At 39.8% G+C, this 26,462-nt stretch overlaps 1 protein-coding gene across 2 annotated transcripts in view; it reads left to right on the top strand.

Moving 5' to 3' along the window:
* Nucleotides 1-26,462, top strand: part of KDM1B (lysine demethylase 1B) — a 59,954-nt gene that overhangs the window by 2,600 nt on the left and 30,892 nt on the right. For both annotated transcript variants that reach the window (XM_041771906.1, XM_041771905.1), the window contains 5 exons: nucleotides 1,254-1,353; nucleotides 2,818-2,945; nucleotides 3,993-4,082; nucleotides 4,647-4,758; nucleotides 10,159-10,275. In XM_041771906.1, coding sequence (XP_041627840.1) covers nucleotides 1,267-1,353; nucleotides 2,818-2,945; nucleotides 3,993-4,082; nucleotides 4,647-4,758; nucleotides 10,159-10,275 — 534 coding nt within the window. In that variant the 5' untranslated portion in view covers nucleotides 1,254-1,266. The remainder of the gene's footprint in view (nucleotides 1-1,253; nucleotides 1,354-2,817; nucleotides 2,946-3,992; nucleotides 4,083-4,646; nucleotides 4,759-10,158; nucleotides 10,276-26,462) is intronic.

The raw sequence follows: 26,462 nt of genomic DNA, 5'->3' as shown, positions 1-26,462 counted from the left end.
CAGTATAATCAAAAGCAACTTATTTAATGCGTAACCGTAATGCATTTCAGAATATGTATAGGGTTTATGCATTCATAACTATTTAAAGCCCGAGACCTGGCATATTATAAGTACTTAATAAATGCTGTCCATTAGAATATGCATTTAAAAATATAAAAATAAGGAACGCCATGACATAGTGGTTTTGAGAAAATGAAGACTGAGTCAGAGGAATGTCCTCTTTATCACCAATGTCAAGATTATTCAAAATCGGTGTAGGTGGTGAACCAAGTTTTCACATGATGTTAATAATCCATGAAAATGCTCTTATGAATGTTAGTACAACTCACAGATACAAAACAGGATTACAAGGCTTTTCTCCAAAATGAAGATTATATTTGTGAAATTTGTATCATTATACTTTTGCACTTTCAAATTCCTTACTCATAGATATGTTCTATTTATTTTTCATGCTATCATTTAGAGTGTGAATGTGTAGGTATGTGTAGTAAATTCAACAGATCAGGGAAAGAATTGTGTGATGATTATAAAATCTGTATGTTATTGTGTTCTTATGGTAAGCCTTTATTCCTTATTTAGCTGAAAATACTAATTTTATGACTCTTAAACTTTCATGGTTACTATGCATTATTTTTCTTATAGATTTTGGTCCTTTTTTTTTTTTAATTTTGGTTCTTAACGTTTGTTTAACTGTGCTGCTATTACACTAGTTTGAGTGCTCATAAAATTTTCTGGTATGCAATACCAGTGACTAACCCAGATTCCTAAACTCAGTAGTGACTGGACAATGTGCCTGAGATTTTACTGAGAGGGAACAAATGAGTTTTCTTTGTAAAGAATAGTAGGATCAAAATTCAGAAGCTTCTAAGATGATAGAGGAACGGAACAAAGATTAGGTGTTTTTTACTCATTGAGTCTTATAAACAGCAGTATAATTGGTTTACTGGTCATCTGTGTGGTGGCGTTCCTTATTTTTATATTTTTAAATGCATATTCTAATGGACAGCATTTATTAAGTACTTATAATATGCCAGGTCTCGGGCTTTAAATAGATTATCTTCTCATACCACTGCTGTGGTACGTACTTGCTGTGCTCATTTTATGTACAGGAACACTGAGGCTCAGTCATAGATTAAGTGGCTTGCAAGCAGTGGCTTCACAATAGGGCAGTCTTGCCCAGTGAACTACATAATCATTTTGCTCCAGAGCGTTGAAAGTATTACTGTTTACTTATTTAAAAAATTTTTTTTCAGGTTTTCTGAAACAATGGCAACACCACGGAGGAGGACAAAGAAAAAAGCATCTTTTGATCATTCTCCAGATAGCCTGCCTTTGAGGAGCTCCGGTAGGCAGGTATTAATCATTTGTTCATTAATGCACCTGTTGGGGTTTTTATTTTTGTTTTTTTAAGAGAGAGACAGCAAGCAGAGGTTGGCGGGGGGGGGGGGGGGGGGGGGGGGGAGGGAGGGGAGGCCAGAGGGAGAGGAGAGCAAGAAAGAGAATCCTAAGCAGCCCCTATACCCTAGTGTGGAGTCCCTCTGATACTGGGCTTGATCTCACCACTTTGAGATCATGACCTGAGTGGAAATTGAGAGTCTGATGCTTAGCCCACTGAGCCACCCAGGTGCCCCAAGTCTTTTTAAATTTTTAATCTCTATACCCCACATGGGGCTTGAACTTAAAATCCTGAGATCGGGAGTTGTATGCTTCACTAACTGAGCCAGCCCTATGCCCCCCAATGCACCTGCTTTGAATACATGAAATTATTATGATTGGGGCTGAAGTATTAGAGATGAGAAGGTATAGTTCCAATCCTCAAGGAACTTCTGGCCTAGTGGAGAAATTCCCCTTGGAACAATTGCAGCACAGTGTGATAAAGTGATAGAATGTAGAAAAAAGTACATCTGGCAGAGGGAACCGCAAAGACAAAGGCATAGAGTGTGAATCAGCATGAGCTGTTCAGAGAATCACAGCTGTGTGGTTGCTTCCAGGATATGAGCTGAGGCCAGATCATGCTTGGCTTGGTGTCATTCATAGGAATTTGGACTTGAGCTTGTAGCTGGTTGGGTGCCGTTGGCAGGTTACTTGCTGCCATTTCTTTTCTAGGGCGTTTTTTTTTTTTTTTAAAGAAAAATATTAAATGCCAAGTCTTTTTAAAAATGTATTCAACTTTGGGTGACACCTGGCTTAGTTGGGAGACTGTGCCACTCCTGATGTTGGGGTTGTGAGGTTGAGCCCCATGTCAGGTGTAGAGATGACTTAAATACATATGTAAGCTTAAAAAATACATATTTCGTTTTTAAAAATCTGCCGTACTGAGAGGATATCACTGCTCTAATTACACAAAAAAGTCTAGAGACACCTGGGTGGCTCGTGGTTTAGTGCCTGCCTTCAGGGCGTGGTCCTGGGATCGAGTCCCACATAGAGCTCCTTGCAGGGAGCCTACTTCTCCCTCTGCCTGTGTCTCTGCCTCTCTCTCTGTGTCTCATGAATAAATAAATAAAGTCTTAAAAAAAAAAAAAGAAGAAAATCTCAATTTGAGAGTGGCTTTTGTTTTGAACAGTACAGCTTTTTCCTGAGAGGGGCTCACAAGCGTTTTAGTTCTGTCTTCGGAGACAAGTGCTACTTCTGTGTTTCCAGCAAGTCAAGTTATTTGCAGGCTGCGGTCTCCAGCACTTGCTGTACTGTCAGCCCCTCACCTACTGGCAGGGTGTCATTGATTTTCACAACGTGAAAGTTATTTTGGCCGTGAACCTTCCACCTCCTTCACCCTTGGCTGTTCTGGGGGAATCATGACCTCGGCTGGTTCTTCCTCAGGCGAAGAAAAAAGCAACAGAGACAACAGACGACGACGAGGATGGCGGGTCTGAGAAGAAGTACAGGAGATGTGAGAAGTCAGGCTGCACAGTCGCGTGTCCTGTGTGCTTTGCAAGCGCTTCGGAAAGGTCTGTGCGGAAGGCATGTCTCTTGGCCTCCCTGGGAGAGCATTCTTGGTGGGAGCATCATCCTCCAAGATGGTTTCCCTAAAGATAGAGATACTGTAAGTCCTCTAAGAATAGAGACGCTACACGAACGTTTCGTGCACAACATACTCTGTCTGCTTCCCCCATGAGACCGAGTCGTGGCAGCTCTATGCGGCAGCCCATCGGTGTCCTCACATCCCGCCCACTGGGGCTGTACCTCTCCTAGGGTTGAGGATGGGATGGGGTGAGGGCTGGGCACACAGTAGAGAAGACCCTGGGCTCCCCATGGGGACCAGCGTGCGTTCACTTTTCCTGTGCTGCTTCTACCCCTCAGACAACATACCTCTCTTCCAGTAGCCCTGGGGGGGGGGGTCTCCCCAAAACCGTGAAGCTACCTGCATTATTGTCATTTTTATTGGGATGACCCAAGCATGGCCTTTTACGTCCCGAGCAAACTCTTCAGTTAAGGTGTTGAGCCAGTAAAGCCTAGAAAACAAATCCCATTTTTATTTTTTCATCAAAGAGGTGGTGGTGTTAGTGTTCACAGTGGAGTTATATTTCAGTCTTTGGCTACATTATTGGCTGGCTGACAGGTTCTGTTTGCCAGCGAGTGTGCTTGACGGTCCGATTCCGGCTGGCTATTCAATATTGAGCCATATGTTATTGCTAGAGACTGCACTTGTCTCTTCCTGCACATGCCGCTTGCAGCAAGCACAGCGACATTCATTGTTTCATGTCATGAAACCCTGTCCTTGCTGCAGGGAGTCTTGATAAAAACTTTTAAGCCCTGGGCCCTTCTGGTGTGTAGCCAGCTAAGTACCAGGGGTCTTTAAGTCCCTGTGTCTTTACCAGGTATTATTAGAGATCAAACGTCCTTTTAGTTCCCCCTGTCATCAACTCTTGGTTGTTAGGATTGTATGTGGAGATTGTACAGGATGGGCTCATAGGATGTGCTTAATACCTGTTTTTTAAAAAGCACAAGGAAATGCTTATTCATTACCAAATCCACATGTTTTTTGCTATTTTCAGATGTGCCAAGAATGGCTACACATCCCGATGGTATCACCTCTCCTGTGGGGAGCATTTCTGTAATGAATGCTTTGACCATTACTACAGAAGGTTTGTTCACCAATTGTTTGAGGTTTCCATGGTGGAGGGGACAGTGGCGGGGGGCCGTAGAAGGGGTCAGACAATTAAGACAGAGCTCCTGGGCTGACCAAATTATTCTAGCTTTCCACCCATGCCTATGCCAACTACAGCTGTGCCAGAACTTTGATGCAGCAGTTGGGTGTGTGCGTGCTACATGTGTGCACGCTTACGGCTCAGAAAGTACTTGCTGTGAGACAGGAGCTCTTTGTAGTCTGCAGATTCTAAAAAATCTAGGCATTGCTTTCCTCTTCTGTGGCAGTGCGTGGGGCAGGAATGCAGAGATTTGGGGGAGGATGCTTACAGCCATGGAGCACTGGACGGAGAGGTAGCCATCCCTGTCAGTTAACAGTTTTCCATGGTGAACTAGAAGGAAGGCACCCTTCCCGACCACCTGTTTGTTGGGTGCCGAGATAACTTTCCCTCTCCTTTTGATATGGCTCCTTAAGACCTTTACAAAAGACTTACTAATCTGCCTCCTGTTTTGAAAACCTGCTGAGCTTCTAGATTGATCAATTTATTTTTATTCTTTTTCAGCCACAAGGATGGATATGACAAATATACTACCTGGAAAAAAATATGGACTAGCAATGGGAAAACCGAACCTAGTCCCAAAGCTTTCATGGCAGATCAGCAGCTCCCCTACTGGGTAAAAAAGGAAACGCTGTATTGTCCTAGAAAACATGTTGAATGAAAGGCCCTGGAATGGGTGAAAATTACTGGTGTTTAGGAAATCTGTTATTACACTCATTCTTCTTTCTGGATTTGTTAAAACATCACATATTTTATTTCTGTTGAAAACTTTGATAATTCACATAGTACAAAAAAATATGCTTACAGATCTTATTTAGGATGAAAATTATGCTTTGTATATAATTTTTTTGTAGCTTTTAGTTTATCGATTTACTGTTCCATGTAGCTGTTCTTTGAAAATATATTTTAGTGGTTGTATATATTAGATAAATATACCATCATTTAATAAACAATTTTCTGATTTTAAAAATATTACAGGTAATTTGGAGCTCTTGGACACTTAAAATTTTTTTATTGATGCAAAGTTCACATAACCAAATTAACTATTTTTTTAAAGATTGTATTTATTTATTTATTTGAAAGAGAGAGAACAGAGGGAGAGGGAGAAGCAGACTCCCTGGTGATCAGAGAGCCCAGTGCAAGGCTTGATCCCAGGATCCTAAGATCATGATCTGAGCTGAAGGCAGATGCTTAACCATCTGAGCCACCTAGGCACCCCAAATTAACTATTTTTATTTTTATTTATTTATTTATTTATTCATGAGAGAAAGAGGCAGAGACACAGGCAGAGGGAGAAACAGGCTCCCTGCAGGGACCCCGATGTAGGACTTGATCCCGGAACTCTGGGTTCAAGCCCCAATCCAAAGGCAGATGCTCAACCACTGAGCCACCTAGGCGCCCCAACTATTTTTATTTTTTTAAGTTTTATTTATATAGGTACTCTCCACCCAACATGGGACTTGAGCTCATGACCTCAAGATTGAGTCACATGCTCTTCCCCTGAGCTAGTCAGATGCCCCCAAATTAACTATTTTAAGGTGCATGACTTAGTAGCACTTAGTACGTTGATAGTATTGTGCAACCAAATGCTAATTTCAAGGCATTTTGTTATTCACAGAGGAAACCTGTGCCCATTGAATAGTCACTTTCCATTCCCCCTCCCCCAGCCCCTGGCAACCACTGATCTTTGTTTTTGTGGAGTACCTATTTTGGATGTTTTATATAAAGGAATCATGCAGTATGTGACCTTTCATGACTGACTTCTTTCACATAGCATTATGTTTTTGAGGTTCGTCTATGTTGTAATTCATTCCTTTCCATTGTATGTATGGATTGGTCAGAATTTATCCATTCATCAGTTAATGGACATTTTGGTTGTTTTCACTTTTTAGTTATTGCAGATAGTTGCTGCTCTGGACATTTGTGCATGAATATGAGAATACCTGTTTTCAGTTCTGTTTGGTATATACCTAGAAATAAAATTACTGGGTCATAGAGTAGCTCTTTGAGGGACTGCAAGACTCTTTTCCGTAGCAAATTGCTGCATGGTCTTCATTCCCAGCAGCACTGTGTGAGCGTTCAAATTTTGCCACATCCTCACCAACTCTTGTTTTCCATTATTTTGATTCTAGCTATTGTAGTGGGCACGAACGTTAGATTCCCCTAAGTGGGTGTGTCTCATTGTGTTTTTTGACTTGCATTTTCATAATGATTAATGCATTTTTTGTGTGCTTATTGGTCATTTGTTTATCTTCTTTGGCGAAATATCTGTGCCAGTCATTTGCCCATTTAAAAAAATTATTGATTATATTCCCTGTGCTGTACATTTCATTTCTGTGACTAATTTATAACTAGAAGTTTGTATCTCTTAGGTGCCTTCACCTAGTTTAACCCATCACTCTACCCATCTCCTCTCCAGCAACCACCAGTTTGTTCTCTGTATATAAGAGTCTCTTCATATTTTTGTTTGTTCATTTATTTTTTAGGTTCCACATAAAAGCAAAATCATATGACATTTATCTTTCTCTGACTTACTTGACTTAATACAGCGTTCTCTAAGTTCACCCCTGTTGTTACAAGTAGCAAAATCTCATTCTTTTCTATGTTTGTGTTATATTCTGTTGTATATATACACCACTTCTTTATCCATTCATCTATCATTGGACACTTGGGCTGCTTTCATATCCTGGCGATTTTACACAATCCTGCAATAAACATAGAGGGCATATATCTTTTCAAATCAGTGTTTTGTTTTCTCTGGGTAAATGCCCAGTAGTGGAATTACTGGATCATACTGTATTCTGTTTATTTTTTTGAGGAAACTGTATGTTTTCCACAGTGTACCAATTTAAGTTCTTACAACAATCCACAAGTGTTCCCTTTCCTCCATATTCTCAGCAACACTTATTTCTTGTCTTTTTAATACTAGCCATTCTGACAGGTGTAAGGTGATATCTTATTGTGGTTTTGATGTGCATTTCCCTGATAATGAGTGATGTTGAGCATCCTTTCATGTGTCTGTTGGCCAACCATATGTTGTCTTTGGGAAAATGTCTATTCAGGTCCTTTGCCCGTTTTTAATTAGGTTATTTGTTCTTGGGGTTGAGTTGTTGAAGTTCTTTGTATAGTTTGGGTATTAACTCTTTATTGGATACCTCATTTGCAAATATCTTCTGTTCACTGGGGGTTGTCTTTGGGTTTTGTTGATGGTTTCTTCACTGTGCAAAAGCTTTTTATTTTGATGTACTCCCAATGGTTTATTTTGGCTTTTGTTTCCCTTGCTTTAGGAGACACATCCATAAATATGTTGCTAAGGCCAATGTCCAGGAACTTAACTGCCTGTGGTTCCTTTTGGAAATTTTATGGTTTCAGGCCTCACATTTAGATGTTTAATCCATTTTGAGTTTATTTTTGTGTATGATGTAAGAAAGTGGTACAGTTTCATTCTTTGGTATATGGCTGTTCAGTTTTCTCAGCACAGAGACTGTCTTTCCTCCATTGTATTCTATTCCTCTCTATTGTAGATTCATTGATCATATAAGCATGGGTTTATTTCTGGGCTCTTGTGCTCGTACCATAGTATTTGGATTACTACAGGATTTTGGTAGCTCCAGTTTTGTTTTTTTGGTTTTTTTCTTTTTTAAAAGATTTTATTTATTTATTCACAAGAGACAGAGAGAGAGGCAGAGAGACAGGCAGAGGGAGAAGCAGGCTCCATGCAGGGAGCCCAACGTGGGACCTGATCCCAGATTTCCAGGATCATGCCCCTGAAGGTGGCGCTAAACTGCTGAGCCACCCGGGCTGCCCTCCAATTTTCTTCCTTCTCAAGATTATTTTGACTATTTGAGGTCTTTTGTAGTTCCATACAAATTTCAGGACTATTTGTTTTAGTTCTATAAAAAAATGCTATTGGTGTTTTGATAGAGATTACTTTAAATCTGTAGATTGTTTTGGATATGGATATTTTGGATATTTTAACAATACTACTTCTTTCAATCCATGAGCATCGTTTATCATTCCATTGTGTCATCTTCAGTTTCTTTCGTTAACGTCTTGTAGTTTTCAAGTACAGGTCATTCATTTCCTTGGTTAAGTTTATTCCTAGGTATTTTTATCCTTTTTGGTACAATTGAAAATGGGATTGTTTTCTTAATTTCTATTTCTGGTACTTTATTTTTAGTGCATAGAAACACTGATTTCTATATGTTAACATAATATTCTGCAACTTTCCTGATTTCATTTATTCTAAAAGTTTTTTGATGGAGTCTTTAGAGCTTTCTGTATATAGAATCATGTCATCTGCCAATAGTGACAGTTTTGCTTCTTACCAATTTAGATGCCTTTTACTTCTTTATGCAGTAATCAGACAAGAAAAATAAATAAAAGGCATCTTTTTTAAACAACCCATTTTAAAATTAGGGCTATCTTTTGTTGAGTTGTAAGAGTTTTTTATGTATTCTGGGTCCTAAACCTTTATAACATATGACTTGTGAATATTTTCTCATATAGGTTGCTTTTTCACTTCTTGATAGTGTCTTTTGATGTGCAAAAATTTTTAAAGTGCAGTTGATCCATTTTTTCTTTTGTTGCTTATGCTTTTCGTGTTATATTCAAGAATCCACTGCCAAATCTGAGGTCCTGAAGATTGACTTCTATGTTTTTTCTTTTCTTTTTTTTTTTTACTTCTATGTTTTTTCTAAGAGTTTTATCACTTTAGCTCTTCATTTAGATGTTTGATCCATTTTGAGTTAATTTTTTTAAAGATTTATTTGAAAGAGAGAGACTGCACATGAGCAGGAGGAGGAGCAGAGGGAGAGGGGGAGAGAATCACAAGCAGACTATGAACTGAGTGCAGAGCCTAACACCGGGGTTGATTCATGACCCGTGAGATCATGACCTTAGCTGAAGGCAAGAGTCAGATGCTTAACCGAATGAGCCACCCAGGTGCCCTCATTTTGAGTTAATTTTTGTATGTATGTGAAGTAGGGGTCCAACTTTATTCTTTCCATATGTATATCTGCACACTTAAAAAAATAAACCTTAGCGCATCCCGGGTGGCTCAGCAGTTTAGTGCCGCCTTCAGCCCAGGGCGTGATCCTGGAGACCCAGGATCCTACATGGAGCCTGCTTCTCCCTCTGCCTGTGTCTCTGCCTCTCTCTCTCTCTCTCTCTCTCTCTCTCTCTCTGGGTCTCTCAGGAAAAAATAAAATCTTTAAAAAAAAAAAATAATAAATAAAAAACAAAATAAAATAAACCTTATATTTCGGAATAATCTTAAATTTACAGAAAAATTAAAAGGATAGTAACAGAGAATTCCCATATAGCCTTCATCCAGTTTCTCCTAATATTACCATCTAACAACCATGATGTAAAGCTCAGAAATTAACATTAGTACAGTACTAATAACTACAGACTTTATTTGGATTTAGTCAGTTTTTTCACTAATGTCCTCCTTATTGTTCCAGGATCCAGTTCAGGATACCACATTCATTAAATGTGCATACTTTTTTTTTTTTTAAACTTTTTTATTTTTATTTATGATAGTCACAGAGAGAGAGAGAGAGAGAGAGGCAGAGACACAGGCAGAGGGAGAAGCAGGCTCCATGCACCGGGAGCCCGACGTGGGATTCGATCCCGGGTCTCCAGGATCGCGCCCTGGGCCAAAGGCAGGCGCCAAACCGCTGCGCCACCCAGGGATCCCAAATGTGCATACTTTTTGACTAAATTTAACTGATAATTTCATTAGGTTAGAGCTGGAAAGCCTTTCTGGCAACAGTACTTAGGTCCCCTTTGTACTTTCCTGGTGCCTGAGCTAGTATTGAATTGGAAGTCATTACCCTGATGGTATAAAAGTGGATTATATGGGTGGTGGTGATGCAGAGGGGAAGAAAAAAGTGCGTAGTGCAAAAAGGGTTGGTCATCATGTGGAGAATATGGCAGAGTGAGTGGTGGAGGATAGGCATGCTAGTGCAAGATTAGCCAACTCACTGACCTTGACCTGTTGCTTTCCATCCAGGTTCAGTGTACAAAACCTGAGTGTAGAAAATGGAGACAGCTTACCAAGGAGATCCATCTTACTCCACATATAGCGAGGACCTACCGATGTGGTATGAAATCAAATACTACTGTTAAGGTATGATTTCTGTTGGTTTTCCTTTTGAATTAATGCATAGATTAAGTTAGTTGTTGCTAAATCGTGATTCTAAACATTTAAGTTTTTTTTTAAGGATTAAACAACTTATTTTTAAGAAAATTTGAACTTCTGTTTTGTGTAATTGTGTTTACAATTACTTATTAATAACTTTAAATTTTTCTGTAGTCTCCTCTTTAGTAAATGCTTTTTCCTTTGCTGTCATTTCTGGTTTCTCTGTCATTTCCTCTGCTCCCCAGCAAGTTTTCTTTTCTGCTTGGAATTTTGTATCTGCTTGGTCCTCATATCCTTTCTCATGGACATCACCTTATCTCTCTTCTGCTTGAGCTAGTGCTCTTGGGATGCTGGGGTGGCTCAGCGATTGAGCGTCTACCTTTGGCTCAGCATGTGATCCCGCGGTACTGGGATCGAGTCCCACATCTGGCTCCCTGCATAGAAGAACCTACTTTTCCCTCTGTCTGTGTCTCTGCCCCTCTCTCTCTTTCTCTCATGAATAAATAAATAAGTAAATCTTTAAAGAAAGAAAAAGAGAGATAGTGCTCTTGTCAGAGCTCTTCTGTTCCAAGTGTTGGTAAATTTGCTATTGGTCCTTCAATTCTTGCATTGTTCTAAGCCAGGGATCTTCAGGCCTTTTTGTGGGAAGGAGGAAACTTTAGGCAGCATTTCCAGCTCTCTTGCCAAAGGTTTTACTGACTGATCAGCATTAGTGTATATTTTTCATTTATTGTGTTGATCATTTTATCGGGGTTGCATCGGTCCAGGTATAACAGGACTTCAACTACAGTGCCTTAATCAATTGAGGATTTTAGTCTTTTCTCATGATAGCAATTTGGAGATAGCCTGTCCAGGTTGATGTGACTGCCCAGAGAATTCTCCCTTCTAATTTCCAGTCCCACCAGGAGATGGTTGCTGTACCATTAGCCATTGTGTCCAAATTCTAACCAGAAATGATGAGAAAGGCAAAGGGCAAGACGGGTGTGCCAGCTGAGCTTCTCCCTCTTGTATTGGTAAAAGAGTACCTTTCCAGAAAGTTCCACAGATTTTTTTTTTTTTAATACAACTCATTGGCTAGAACAGGATCATGCAACTACTATGAACAACCATATAGATAAAGGGAGAGAATCTCTTATAACTGAGCATGTTGCAATATCAAACAAAACCAATATCCTTTTAGTAAGGAAGAAGGGATGAATAGATATGTTGGGCATTTAGGAATCTGACATAGTAGATATAATGTGCCTTTTTTTTTTTTTTTTTGACATGTGGCAATTCTTAGTGTTTAAAATGTTTTTTTTTTTAATATTAGTTTCAGGTATATAATGTAGTGATTCAGTAATTCTATACATTACTCGGTGCTCATCATGATAAGTGCCCTCCTTACTTCCCATCACCTATTTCACCCATCCCCCACCCACCTCCTCTCTGGTGACCCATCAGTTCTGTATAGTTAAGAGTCTGTTTCTTGGTTTGTGTCTTTCCCTCTCTTTTTTCTTTTTCCTGGTTTTGCTGGTTTTGCTTCTTAAATTCCACCTATGAGTGAAATTATATGGTATTTACCTTTATCTGACTTATTTCACTTAGCATTATTCTCTTTGGCTCTATCTGTGTTGTTGCAAGTAGTGAGATTTCGTTCTTTTTCATGGCTGAATAATATTCCTGTGTGTGTGTGTGTATCACATATTCTTTGCCCATTCACCTATTGATGGACACTTGGGCTGCTTCCATCAGTTGGCTATTGTAAATAATACTGCAGTAAACATATGGATGCATGTATCCCTTTGAATTACTGTTTTTTTGTATTTTTTAGATGAATACCCAGTAGTGGAATTACTGGATCACAGGGTGATTCTGTTAACTTTCTAAGGAACCTAAATACTGCTTTCCACAGTGGCTACACCAGTTTGCATTCCTACCACCAGTTTAAGAGGGTTCCATTTTCTTCACATCCTTGCCTACACCTGTTGTTTCTTGTGTTTTTGGTTCTAGTCATTCTGACAGGTATAAGGCGATATCTCATTGTAGTTTTGATTTGCATGCCCCTGATGATGAATGATGTTGAGCCTCTTTTCATATGTCTGTTGGCCATCTAGTTGTCATCTTTGGAGAAATGTCTTTTCGTGTTTTCTGATCATTTTTGGTTGGATTATTTGTTTTTTGAGTATTGAGTTGTATCAGTCTTTATATATTTAGGATACTAGCCCTTTTCAGATAAGTCATTTGCAAATATTATCTCCCATTCAGTAGGTTGCATTTTAGTTTGGTTAATTATGCAGAAGTTTTTTATTTCGATGTAGTCCCAGTAGCTTATTTTTGTTTTTGTTTCCCTTGCCTCAGGAGACCTATCTAGAAAATGTTGCTATGGCCAATGTAAAAGAAGTTACTGCTACTGTTTTCTCTTCAACAGTCTTTGTGGTTTCAGGTCTCATGTTTAATCTTTAATGAATTTTGAGTTTATTTTTGTGTATGGTGTAAGAAAGTGGCCTTGTTTCATTCTTTGGCACTTTTGTCAACGCCGTTTGTTGAAAAGACTGTCTTTTTCCCATTGGATATTCTTAACTGCTTTGTCAAAGATTAATTGACCATATAATTGTGGGTTCATTTCTGGGTTTTCCATTCTATTCCATTGATCCATATATTTGTTTTTATGCCAGTACCATACCATCTACTGACTATAGCTTTTAATATAATGTGAAGTCCAGAATTGTGATGCCTTCAGCTTCTCTTTTCTTTTTCAAGATTGCTTTGGTTCCTCACGGTCTTTTATTGTTCCATACAAATTTTGTGGTTCCTTGTTCCAGCTCTGTGAAAAATGCTGGTGGTGTTTTGATAGGGATTGCATTAAGTGTGTAGATTGCTTTGGGTAGCATGGGCATTTAACAATATTTGTTCTTTCAATCTGTGAGCATGGAATGTCTGCCCATTTCTTTGTGTCATCTCTCATCAGTGTTTTATAGTTTTTAGGGTACAGGCTTTTCTTTGGTTAGGTTTATTCCTAGGTATCTTATTAATTTTGGTGCAGTTGTTAAATGGGATTGATTTCTTAATTTCACTTTTTGGTTCTTCATTATTGGTATATAGAAATGCAACAGATTTCTATAATTTTGTATCCTCTGACTGCTGAATTCATTTATCGGTTCTAGCAGTTTTTTGGTAGAGTCTTTTGATTTTTTTGTATATAGTATGTCATCTATCCATAGTGAATGTTTTACTTCTTTCTTAACTATTTGGATGCCTTTTACTTCTTTTTGTTGTTTTGATTGCTGTGGACTTCTGATTCTATGTTGAATAAAAAGTGCTGAGTGGACATCCCTGTCTTTTCTTGAACTTAGGGGAAATGATCCATTTTTCCCCAGCGAAGATGATGTTAGCTGTGGGTTTTTCATATAAGGAAGGCCTTTATTATGTTGTGGTATGTTCCCTCTAAATCTGCTTTGTTGAGGGTTTTATCATGAATGGATGTCGTACTTTGTTAAATGGTTTTTCATCTATTGAAATGATAATATAGTTCTTATCCTTTCTCTTACTGATGTGATGCATCGCATTGATTGATTTGCGAATATTGAAGGACTGTTGCAACCCAGGAATAAATCCCACTTAATCATGGTGAATGATTTTTTTAATGTATTGTTGGATTTGGTTTGCTAATATTTTGTTGAGGATTTTTGCATCTGTGCTTATCAGAGATATTGGCTGATAGTTCTCTTTGTTGTGATGTCTTTATCTGATTTTGGTATCAGGGTAATAATGCTGGCCTCATAGAATAAATCTGGAAGTTTTCCTTCCTTTTCTTATTTTTGGAAGAGTCTGAGAAGAAAAGGTATTGACTCTAATGTTTGGTAGAATTTACCTGTGAAGCCATCTTGTTCTGGACTTCTGTTTATTAGGAGTTATTATTATTATTATTGATTCAGTTTCTTTGCTGGTTATTGGTCTGTTCAAATTTTGTGTTTCTTCCTTGTTTCTGTTTTGATAGGTCATATATTTATCCATTTCTTTCAGGTTGTCCAGTTTGTTGGCATATTGTTTTTTATATTATACACTTGCAATTGTTTATATTTCTGTGGTGTTGGTTTTTATTTCTCCTCTCTCATTTGTGATTTTATTTGAGTCCTTTCTCTTTTTTTCTTGATGAGTCTGGCTAAACATCTGTCAATTTTACTGTTTGTTTTTTTTTCCCCCAAAGAACCAGCTCCTGGTCTCACTGATCTGTTCTATTGGGTTTTTTAGTTTTTGTATCATTTATTTCTACTCTAATCTTTATTTTTGCCTTCCTTCTGCTGGCTTCAAGTTTCATTTGTTATTTTTCTAGCTCCTTTAGGTGTAAGGTTAGCCTATTTGAGATTTTTCTTCCTGAAATGGGGCTCTATTGCTAGATACTATCCTCTTAGGACTCCTTTTGCTGTGTCCCAGAGGTTTAAATCATCATATTTTCATATTCATGTACTTTTGAAATTTCTTGTTGTATTTCCTGGTTGACCCATTCATTGTTTAATAGCATGTTACGTAACCTCCATGTATTTATGCTCTTTCCAGACGTTTTCTTGTGGTTGACTTCTAGTTTCATAGCATTATGGTCATACCATTATGTGTGGTATGACTTTGATCTTTTTAAATTTGTTGAGGCTTGTTTTGTGGTCTAATATGTGATCTATTCTGGAGAACATTCCATGTGCACGTGAAAAGAGTGTGTATCTTGCTGCATTAGGATGAAATGTTCTAAATATATCTCTTAAGGGTTGAGACACTGTTGTCATACTGTTCCAGTGTAACATTCAAAGCCATTGTTCCCTTGTTGACTTTCTGTTTAGATAATCTGTTTGTTGATATAAGTCAGATTACAGTCCCCTACTATTTTTGTATTATCGTCTATTAGTTCTTTTATGTTTGTTATTAACTGTTTTATGTATTTGGGTGCTCCTGTGTTAGGTGCATAAATATTTTTAAAAAGATTTTATTATTTATTTAAAAGAGTGAGAGAGAGCAAGCAGGGGAGGGGCAAAAGGAAAGGGAGAGGCAGAAAATCTCAAGCAGGCTCTGAGCTGAGCAAGGAGTCCAACATGGGGCTCAACCCCATGACCCTGAGACCATGACCTGAGCCAAAACCAATAGTCGGACACTTGGGCAGCCCCGGTGGCTCAGTGGTTTAGCACCGCCTTCAGCCCGGGGTGTGATCCTGGAGATCTGGGATCGAGTCCCATGTCGGGCTTCCTGCATGGAGCCTGCTTCTCCCTCTGCCTGTATCTCTGCCCCTCCCTCCCTCCCTCTCTCTCTCTCTCTCTCTGTGTGTGTGTGTTTCTCATAAATAAATCTTAAGTGTCCAACTATCTTTTTTTTTTTTTTTAACAGACTGAGCCACCCTGACACCGCAGGTGCATAAACATTTACAGTTGTTACATTTTCTTGTTTGATTGTCCCCTTTATTATATTGTCCTTCTTGTCTCTTATTATAGGCTTTCTTTTAAAGTGTTTTTCTGATAGAAATATTGCTACTCCAGTTTCTTTTGCCATCCATTTGCAGAATAAATGTTTCTCCATCCCCCTCTTAAATCTACAGGTGTTTTTAGGTCTAAAATAAGTCTTTTGTAGGTGGCATATACATGGTCTTGTTTTTTAATCCATTCTGTCACCCTTTGTCTTTTGATTGGCACATTCAGTTCATTTACATTGTGTCATTATTGATAGATATGTATTTATTGCCATTTAATTACTTGTTTTTTTGTTTCTGAAGATTTCCTCTGACCCTTTCTTGTCTTTTTCATGGTTTTTTGGTTTTCTTTAGAGATATATTTGGATTTCTTTCTCTTCATGCTGTGCATATTTGTTAGTGGTTTTTGATTTGTGGTTACTATTAGGTTTGTATATAACCTCTTCCTCATACAGCAGTCTGTATTAAGCTGATGATCATTTAGGTTTGAACCCATTCTTTTCTCCTGTCTTCCCTACGTTTTAGGTATAGGGTGTCATATTTTACATCCTTTTATTTCATGTGTTCATTGATTTTTTTACAGAAATACTCATTTTTGCTGTGTGTGTGTTTCCTACCCCCATACAGTGATTTTTTGGTCTTTCTTTTCCACTCAAAGAGTCCCTTTTAATATTACCTACAAGGCTAGTTTAGTGGTCACAAACTCCTGTAGGTTTTGTTTGGGAAACTCTTTGTCTCTTCTATTCTGAATGATAGCCTTGCTGGAAAGAGTATTCTTGGCTGCAGGTGTTTCCCATTCAGCACTTTGAATATATCATGCCACTCCCCTGGCTTGGAAAGTTTCTGCTGAAAACTCCACAGACAGCTTTATAGGGTTTCCTTTCCATATAACTGTTTTTGTTTATATTACGGCCTTTAATATTTTTCCTTATCACTATATTTGTCATCTAATTACAATATGTCTTGGTGTAGATCTGCTTTTGTTGATTTTATTGGAGGTTCTCTTTGCTTCCTAGATCTAGATATCTCTTTCCCAGATTAGGGAAGTTCAGCTATTCTTTTTTTGATCAGATTTTATTTATTTATTATTTATTGGATAGAGAGCATGCGAGCATGCTGGGGCTCGCGAGAAGGACAAGCTGACTCCACAGTGAGCGCAGAGTCCCATGTGGGGCTCAACCCCATGACTCTGAGACCATGACCTGAGCTGAAACTAAGAGTAGGAATCTTTTTTTTTTTTTTAAGAGTAGGATTCTTAATCATCTGAGCCACCCAGGTGCTCCTCAGCTATTATTTCTTCAAGTAAATTCTCTTCTCTCTCTTCTTCTTCTGAGACTCCTATAATCATTACTATAATCATTACTACATTTGATGGAGTTGCTGAGTTGTCTAAGTCTATTCTTGTTTTGCATTATTCTTTTCTCTTTTTTTCACCTTGATTACTTTTCATTACTCTGTCTTCTACATCACTGATTCTTTCCTCTGCGTCTTGCATCCTGTTCATTCCATCAAATGTGTTTCTCATTTCACTCTGTGTTATTCCTTTTCTCTGTGTCAAAGGTCTCAGTGTTGTTCTTTACTCTTTTCTCAAACTCGGTGAGTATCCTTATGATCATTGCTTTAAATTTTCTGTCAGGCAGGTTACTTATATCTGTGTCCCTTAGAATTCTGGCTGTTGCATGGTCCTTTAATTTGGGGCAGTTTCCTCTATCTTCTCATCTTGTCTAAGTCTCCGTGCCTGTTTTTCTGTTAGGAAAACCAGCTACATTTGTTCTTGACGGTAATGGCCTTTTGAAGAAGAGGTCCTATAGTGCCCTGCCATGCAGTATTTCCTGTTCCCCAGGGTCTGGTACTTCTGGGAGTATCTCCAGTGTGTGCTGGAAGTGTTCTGCAGTTGTGTCATGGCCACCTCCTCCTTCAGGCCAGCCCTCTTTGCCTGGTGGGAGCAATGTTTGGTTCCTGGCCTGATGTGGTGCATTTTAACTAGATGTGTTTTGGTCTGCGTGTGAAATGGGAGCTGTTATCCCTGCCATCAGAACTGAGGTCTTGCAAAACTCCAGAGTGGGGAGATGTGGTGTGGGAAGGGGTTTGCGCTGGCCTGTGGGAGTAATGGGCCTGCCATGCTGGGATTGAGGCACACATGACTGGGAAGGTTGGTTCCCCTGGAACACAGGGCTGGTGTGAGGCTTGATGTAGGTGAGTTGCATAGCAAGTGTTGGCATTGGCCTGGCTCCTGCAAGTGGCTCTGTGTTAATGCTGAGGATGAGCAAGAGAAATGGCTCCTGCCATTTCCTTTGTTCCCAGGGGGATGTCTCCAGGATCTCTACTTCTCTGGGACTTCGTCTGAGATGAGGAATAAACCTTCCCACTTTGTATCCCACATGCTCTTTGGGTCACTGTTTTTTCTTTTTTTTTTGGGGGGGGGGTCACTGTTTTTTCCATGCTGCATGTCCAAGGGCTGTTTGCCCCCCCCCCGCTCTCTAACAGCAGCCCTGATACCCTCTGGGTTGTATCCCAGCCCACCCCACTGACCTTTAGAACTCCAGGCTTTAAGTCCTGCTGGGTTGCAAGAACTTGGCCCTCCTTTGTGCTCTCCTGTGTGCTCATTTGACTCTTGCTCTTCTCCTTGACCATGGCTCCCCCTCTGCTGCAGTGGTCAGGATCCATTTCTCTTCCAGGCCACATCTCTGCACTTCTACCTTCTTCAGTGTGGCTTTTTCTTATGGAGTTTGTTCTGCCAGTCTTCAGATCAATTTCTGGAGTACTTAGGATTATTTGATAGTTACCTAGTTTTATTCATGGGATGAGGCAAGCCTAGGGACCTCCTACTCTGCTGCCATCTTCCCCTCTGAAAATAAAGTTTTATTGGAATACAGCCATGCTCATTCATTATGTATTATCTATGGCTGCTTTCCCACTACAATGGTAAGGAGTTGTGATGTAGACTATATGTTGCATGGAATTTAAAATATTTACCATCTGGCCCTTTACAGAAAATGTTTCCCAACCTCTCTTTTGATCCATGAACATGGTATGTCTCCATCTTTTCAGGGTCTTTAATTTCTCTCCAGAGTGGTTTTTTTTTTTTTTTTTTTTTTTTTTTTTTTTTTAGTTTGCACTGAGGTGTCTTTCGTTAAATTTATTAAGATATTTTGCTTTATCTAAGTAGAATTTATTTTTAACTTTATTTTTAAGTCGTTTGTTATAATTGTATAGAAATACAATTTACTTGTATGTATTGACTTTATATCGAGAGACTTTCTTGAAGACACTTACTAGATTTCAAAGATCTTCTTGTATATTCCTTTGGGTTTTCTACAGTCATAGCCCCTGTGAATTAAGACTCTTGCTTTTGGGATCCCTGGGTGGCTCAGCGGTTTAGCACCTGCCTCTGGCCCAGGGCGTGATCTTGGAGTCCCGGGATCAAGTCCCACATCAGGCTCCCTGCATGGAGCCTGCTTCTCCCTCTGCCTGTGTTTCTGCCCCTCTCTCTCTGTGTGTCTCTCATAAATCAATAAAATCTCTTAAAAAAAAAAAAAGACTCTTTTTAAAAAAACTTATCTTGGGATCCCTGGGTGGCGCAGCGGTTTGGCGCCTGCCTTTGGCCCAGGGCGCGATCCTGGAGACCGGGGATCGAATCCCACGTCAGGCTCCCGGTGCATGGACCCTGCTTCTCCCTCTGCCTGTGTCTCTGCCTCTCTCTCTCTCTATGTGTGACTATCATAAATAATAATAAAAAAAAAAATTAAAAAAAAAAAACTTATCTTTGGCTCTTCTTTTTCCCTTATTACGTTAGTCAGGACTATCAGTACGGACTTGAGTAGAAGTTGGAGAACAGATCTTTTCTTGTTCTTGACTTAGGAGGAAGAAAGTGTTCGGTATTTTATTATTATATACAGTGCTGACTGTAGCTTTTCACAGATATCTTTTATCAGACTGAGGAAGTCCCTCTCCCAAGTTTGCAGAGAACTTTTTATTATGAATGGATGTTGGATTTTGTCAAAAACTTTCTCTTCATCTTGTATGATGATCATGTGGGTTTTTCTCATTTAATCTATTAATGTGGTGAATTGCACGGATTCTAGCGTGTTGGAGCAACTTTATGCTCCTGGGTGGGGGAAAATCCTACTTGTTCTTAATATATTGTCCTTTACTGCTCATATTTTGTTGTAGAATTCTGCACCTGTGTTCATGATGAATACTAGTCATTTCCTCTTGTAATATCCTTGTCAGGTTCTGATATCCAGGTTATGCTGGCTTCATAAGACATTGATAAATATATCCTCCTCCTCTATTTTGTTAGAGTCTGTGTGAGATTGATACTTGTTTTTTACTGTTTGGTATAATTCAGTAGTGAATACATTGGACTAGTTTTCTTTGTGAGAAGTTTTGAAATGATTCAAATTTGGTGTATTTAACAGATATATGGCTATTCACATAGTTTATTCTACCAATTTTAAGTAACTGTGTCTTGTGGGTTTCTAAAGTTTTTTTTTTTAAGATTTTATTTATTTTTTATTTATTTATTCAGAGAGAGAGCGAGAGCGAGAGAGAGAGAGAGAGAGAGAGGCAGAGACACAGGCAGAAGGAGAAGCAGGCTCCACGCAGGGATCCCCAGTCCCCGCTATCATGCCCTGGACTGAAGGTGGCGCTAAACCGCTGAGCCACCCAGGCTGCCCTTTTCAAGTTTTTTTAATTAATTTTTTTTTTTTTTTAAAGAAAGAGAACATGTGCATGCAGGCGGTGGGGGCAGGGGCAGAGAAAGGGAGAGCGAGAATCCTAAGCAAGCTCCATGCCCAGCATGGAGCTCAATGCAGGGCTAGATCTTACTACCTGAACCAAAATCAAGGATGCTTAACTGACTTAAGTCACCCAAGGTACCCCTAATTATTTATTTATTTATTTATTTATTTATTTATTTATTTATTTATTTATTTAATTTTTAAGTAATCTTTACAGTGCAGGGCTCAAACTCAACAACTGAAGATCAAGAGTTATATGCTCTACCCACTGGCCAGACAGGTGCCCCTAGACAGTTGTGGGTTTTTTTTTGTTGTTGTTGTTTTTTGGGTTTTTTTTTTTAATATTTTATTTATTTGTGAGAGATGGAGAGAGAGGCAGAGACATAGGCAGAGGGAGAAGCAGGCTCCATGCAAGGATCCCGATGTGGGACTTGATCCCGGAACCCCGGGATCACACCCTGAGACAGATGCTCAACCGCTGAGCCACCCAGGCATCCCCAACAGTTGTGTTTTTGAAGAAATTTGTTTATTTCATCTACATTGTCAAATTTGTTAGAGTTGTTAGTGCTGTTCCCATTTCTTCTTTTAGGATCTGTGGTGGAATCCCTGTTTTATTTTTGATGTTGGCAGTTTGGGAGTGAAGGGTGGTATGTACAGATCTAAGCCTAGGACCAGGGTCTTGCAATGAGCAAGTCTCGTTCTGAAACCTTTCAGGTTAGCCCTAATTGGTGCTCAGGCTGAACCTTTGGAGCAGAAGCCCTCTCTGCAGGATAGAGAAAAACAAGGGAGAGAGCTGATGTTGGGGGACTGGGTAACTCATTTTCTAGATTCAGTGGGTACAGCGATGGGAATTGGGGTTTGAGTAGTGAAGGCACAGGAGCATGTCCTGCAAGCTGTTCAGTATTGTGTTGCACTGAATGTAACAACTAGCACCTGTGGTCCAGATTTCTCAAGTGGATTTCTCTCTTTCTTTCTTTTCTTTCTTTTCTCTCCTTTCTTTCTTTTCTTTCTTTTCCTTCCTTTCCTTCCTTTCTTTTCTTTCTTTTCTTTCTTCTTTTCTTGATTTTATTTATCTGACAAAGAGAGCCCCAGAGAGCACATGTTGTGGGGAGGGGAACAGCAGAAGGAGCAGGAGAAGCAGATTCCCCACTGAACAGGGAACCAGATGCAGGCTGGATTCCAGGACCCTGGGATCATGACCTGATCCAAAGGCAGATGCTCAACCAACTGAGCCACGCAGGCGCCCTGAATTTCATTATAATATTGAAGGAGAGCTCAGCCGGGGAGCAGTCAAAAATAGCAGGCTGTTTTAATAGATACTAGCCTTGGGACATTTTAACCCCACCTGTTTTTCTGAAGATTTCAAATAATTGTTTTAAAGATTAAACAAATATCTTGGATGACTTGCATAATAATGTTTATGTGGCTAAACATAGGTGTGTTTTACATACAAAGTTTATATGAAAATCATTTTGTCCTGGCCATGGTTTAACTGGGTTTGGAGTTATCCATCATCCCTCTTCTCTTTTACGTGAGATAACAGAAAGTACAATTTTGACTTCGTTTCTACTAATTCTTCAGATCATTTGTGTCCCTTTTCTCCTTTATGTGATTTTTCTTCCCGTGGTCACTGTCTCTTTCATGTTCTTCAACTTAAGCTGCTTTTGAAAAGCCTAAGGTTTTCTTTAAAGTGAGCTTGTTTTTAGAAAAATGACATATGGGGAGCCCTGGTGGCTCAGCGGTTTAGCCCGGTCTTCAGCCTGGGGTGTAATCCTGGAGACCTGGGATCTAGTCCTGGGTCGGGCTCCCTGTGTGGAGCCTGCTTCTCCCTCTGCCTGTGTCTCTGCACCGCCCCCCCCTCTCTGTGTGTGTATGTCTCTCATGAACAAATAAATAAAATCTTAAAAAAAAAAAAAAGAAAAATGACGTGCTCATCATTGAAACATTGAAGCGATATAGAAAAGAACAAAGATAGCAAAAAAGTAAACCAAAAAAACACCAAATTCATGTGGTCAACATCATGAAATAACCATTGTCTGATGAGGTTCATTCAAGAATATTCCCACATGTGTTCAGGGAGAAGGCCTGGCTGACAAATCACTTCAGAGTGAGGAATAGTACACCTGTGTTGGTTTGATGTTACATGGTTGCATCTAACACAGTAAAACTTAAAATAAGAAAAAGAAGCCAAAGTGAAATAAGAAAGTGCTAAACATGGAATAATGATTTTTTCCATCACAAGGAATAATAGTTTCTAAAATCTCTCTGATGGGCACTTGGGTGGCTCGGTGGTTAAGTGTCTGCCTTCAGCTCAGGTCGTGATCCCGGGGTCCTGGGATCGAGTCTCACGTCAGGCTCCCTGCAGGGAGTTGCTTCTCCCTCTGCCTACATCTCTGCCTCTCTCTGTCTCATGAGTAAATAAATAAAATCTTAAAAAAATTTTTTTAAAAATCTCCCTGAACGGTTAAGAAGACATGTGATGAGAATATTAGGAGGTTGGAATTGCCCTAACTTCTTTCTTAAATTGCCTGTTTTGATCTTAAATACCAGTTGACACCCAGCCACGAAAGAGGAAAAAATAAATTACATCACACTTCAGGCTGCCTTGCCTTCTCCTCACTCCCAGTTCTTATTAGTGTTTTGAACATGTATTTTCCATCACCCTAATCCCCCTGCCATTTACTCTTGCTTCTGTGTTTATGTGGCATTACTGTTCCCCACAATTTCTGTATCATGGTTTCTTCTGTCCCTGTTTCTTTATCGTGATTCATCACATGGTTGGATGTATTGTAACAGCAAGTCTTTCTTCCCAGTAAGGGCTCAGAGGTGTCAGATTCCTTACGTTTTTGAGACCTTAACGGTCTTTCTCTCCTCCTGCCTGCCCCCATCTTGAAGCTGTAGGGTTTCCGGTCTTTTGGAATTCCAGCTTCTGTCTATGGCACCTCTTCTCCCCTCTAGGGATCCTCCTTTGAGACCCACTGCTCCAGTCTCAATCGATTGCCATCCATACCCTGAACTTGTGAAATATTTATCTAAGTAGTGTCTGTTGACCCAGAGTCACTTTGGTCTTCAGCTTAGTATTCTGTCGAGGACAAAGCCTGGAAAGCTTTATTTGTAAAACAACATTAAACAGAATGGTAGGTGGCTCAGCGGTTTAGCACCACCCTCAGCCCAGGGCCTGATCCTGGAGACCCGGGATCAAGTCCCACATCAGGCTCCCTGCATGGAGCCTACTTCTCCCTCTGCCTGTGTCTCTGCCTTTCTCTCTCTCTCTCTTCCTCTGTGTGTCTCTCATGAATAAATAAATAAAAAATCTTACAAAAAAAAAAAAAACCCAAAACAGAATGGTAATAAGGCTGCACATGATCTTTGGGGGTTTGCTTTTGTCAGTTTATGTTTTTTTTTTTTTTAATTTTTTTTAAGAGACTGAGAAAGAGAGGGGCAGGGATGCGGCAGACAGCGAGAGAAGGAGTCTCAAGCAGGCTCCACATCCAGCTTGGAGCCCAACATGGGATGGGGCTTGATTCCACACCCCTGAGATCACCTCCTGAGCCAAAATCAGGAGTTGGATGCTTAATCAACTGAGCCACCCAGGTGCCCCTGTCGGTTTAAAATATAAAGATGCTTCCATGTCAGTATATAAAGATCTCTTTGTCCTCAGAGACCACATAATACATAGTCCACTGGACTGATATATCCTGATGAATTTAGCCTGACTAAAAGGTATTTAGGTGACTTTTAAATGTTTACTGGCATTGATAATGCTATAGTGAAGAGCTTTGTATCTATGCCATTTTCAGTATACTTGTAGGATCAAGTCTAGGGAATGAAATTTCTTTGTTAAAATAGATAATGGTCATTTTCTTTTCTTTTTTTCTCTTTCTCTCCTTCCTTCCTTCCTTCCTTCCTTCCTTCCTGCCCAGTGTGAGGCTTGAACTCTCAACCTGAGATTAAGAGTCGCATTCTTGGCGATCCCTGGGTGGCTCAGCGGTTTAGCGCCTGCCTTTGGCCCAGGGCAGGATCCTGGAGTCCCGGGATCGAGTCCCGCATCGGGCTCCCGGCATGGAGCCTGCTTCTCCCTCCTCCTGTGTCTCTGCCTCTCTCTCTCTCTCTCTCTCTGTGTCTATCATAAATAAATCTTTTTTTTTTTTTTTAATAAATAAATCTTTAAAAAAAAAGAAAAGAGTCGCATTCTTGGGGCACCTAGGTAGCTCAGTGGTTGGGCCTTTGGCTCATGTTGTGATCCTGGGGTCCTGAAATCGAGTCCCCCATTGAGTTCCCTGATGGAGTCTGCTTCTCCCTCTGCCTCCTATGTCTCTGCCTCTCTCTGTGTGTTTGTCTCTCATAAATAAATAAAATCTTCAAAAAAAAAAAAAAAAAAGAGTCGCATGCTCTACTGACTGATCCAGCTGGGTGCCCCTATATGGTCATTTTAATATGAACTAATACATAGACACAAAAGAGGATTTACAATGCTATGTCAGGAATAAGGAATGAAATCCAGCACTCAGTTACCTGGCATCCAGTTTTCAGAAGCAGAGCATCACCGGCTCCTGTAACTCCCTGGGTGCCCGTCAGTACTTAGCCTTCTCTTCCTCCCCTGCAAGTCTTCTGAATTTTGCATTTATTATTCCTCTGCTTTTTGTTACAGAGTTAATGCATATTTATGACACCAAACAACATGTAAAGTTTTCTGTATTTCTGTATTGGTGATAAATTACGTCCTGTTGTTTCTGTTCCTCTGCAGCTTGCTCTTTGTACTCAACAGTGAGGTTTTTCAAACACCTAACTGTTGATGCTTAAGCTCTAGTTCATTAATTTTCCCTGCTGTGCAGTATTGCCTTGCATAAATCTACCTACCACAGTGTGTCTGTTCTGTTCGTGGACGTGAGGGTGGTTTCTCGTTTCAGGCTGTTAGATACATGTGAGCTTTCTTGCATGCCTCTCCTAGTGCATGTGCAAGAGTTTCTCTGGAATATATTCTGGGGGCCAGATTTGCCAGGCCATATGGGATGTCAGTCTTCAGTTTATTTAGGTAACTTTTTTATATTGAAGTATAACATACAAACAGAAAATGCACAAATCAAAATGCATAGCTCAGTGAAGTTTCTGAGAGTCTGTCTTTAGCCAGCTCCCAGGAAAGAAATTGAACTCTTCCCAGCCACACAGGAGCCACCCTGGACCCCGTTTCACTCAAAAGCCTCCATCCCTTGCTCCCCTACTCATGATCTTGGTTTACTGAACTTTTGGTAAATGGAATCACACAGTATGTGTTCTTCTGGGGCTAGCTTCTTTGTCACCATTATGTTGGTGAGGTGTGTCTATGTCATAGTGTGTAGTTTATGGTTGGTTCTTTCTCATTACTGTGTCGTGGGCCATTGTTTGAACATAACACTAGTCTACTCTTGGTGGACTTTTTTTTAAAGATTTTATTTATTTATTCATGAGAGATAGAGAGGCAGAGACACAGGCTGAGGGAGAAGCAGGCTCCTCGCAGGGAACCTGATGCGGGATTCAATCCCAGAACTCTGGGATCACACCCTCTGCCCAAAGGCAGACATTCAGCCACTGAGCCACTCAGATGTCCCCTCTTGGTGGACTTCTGAGCTGTGTATAGCTTTTTTCTATGACAAATAGTGCTCCTTTGAACTTTTTTTTTTTTTTAAGATTTATTTTAGAGAGAGCGTGAGTGGAGGGAGAGGGAGAGAGAAAATTTCAAGCAGACTCCCTGCACAGTATGTATGTCTTCAGCTGTGCAAGATAGTGCCAAATTATCATGCATTTAAATCTTGTGTATTTTGTCAAATTCGTTCCAAAATCATTCTGTTCCTTTAGCTTTCCACCCAGGACATTTTTATGAGAGTAGCTGTCTCCTCCACACCCTCACTCCTGCAGTATTTTACCTCACTTTTTGCTTTTGCCACATAGGTGAAAAGGGGTATCTTACTAAAAGCAAATTGACACACCTGCATTTTATAAGTAAATCTAGTTACCAAATTAAC

The sequence above is a fragment of the Vulpes lagopus genome, chromosome 10 (genome assembly GCF_018345385.1).
Source record: "Vulpes lagopus strain Blue_001 chromosome 10, ASM1834538v1, whole genome shotgun sequence".
NCBI lineage: Eukaryota > Metazoa > Chordata > Mammalia > Carnivora > Canidae > Vulpes > Vulpes lagopus.
Note: the sequence above shows the minus strand (reverse complement) of the source record. Positions and strands in the feature narration are given on the sequence as shown.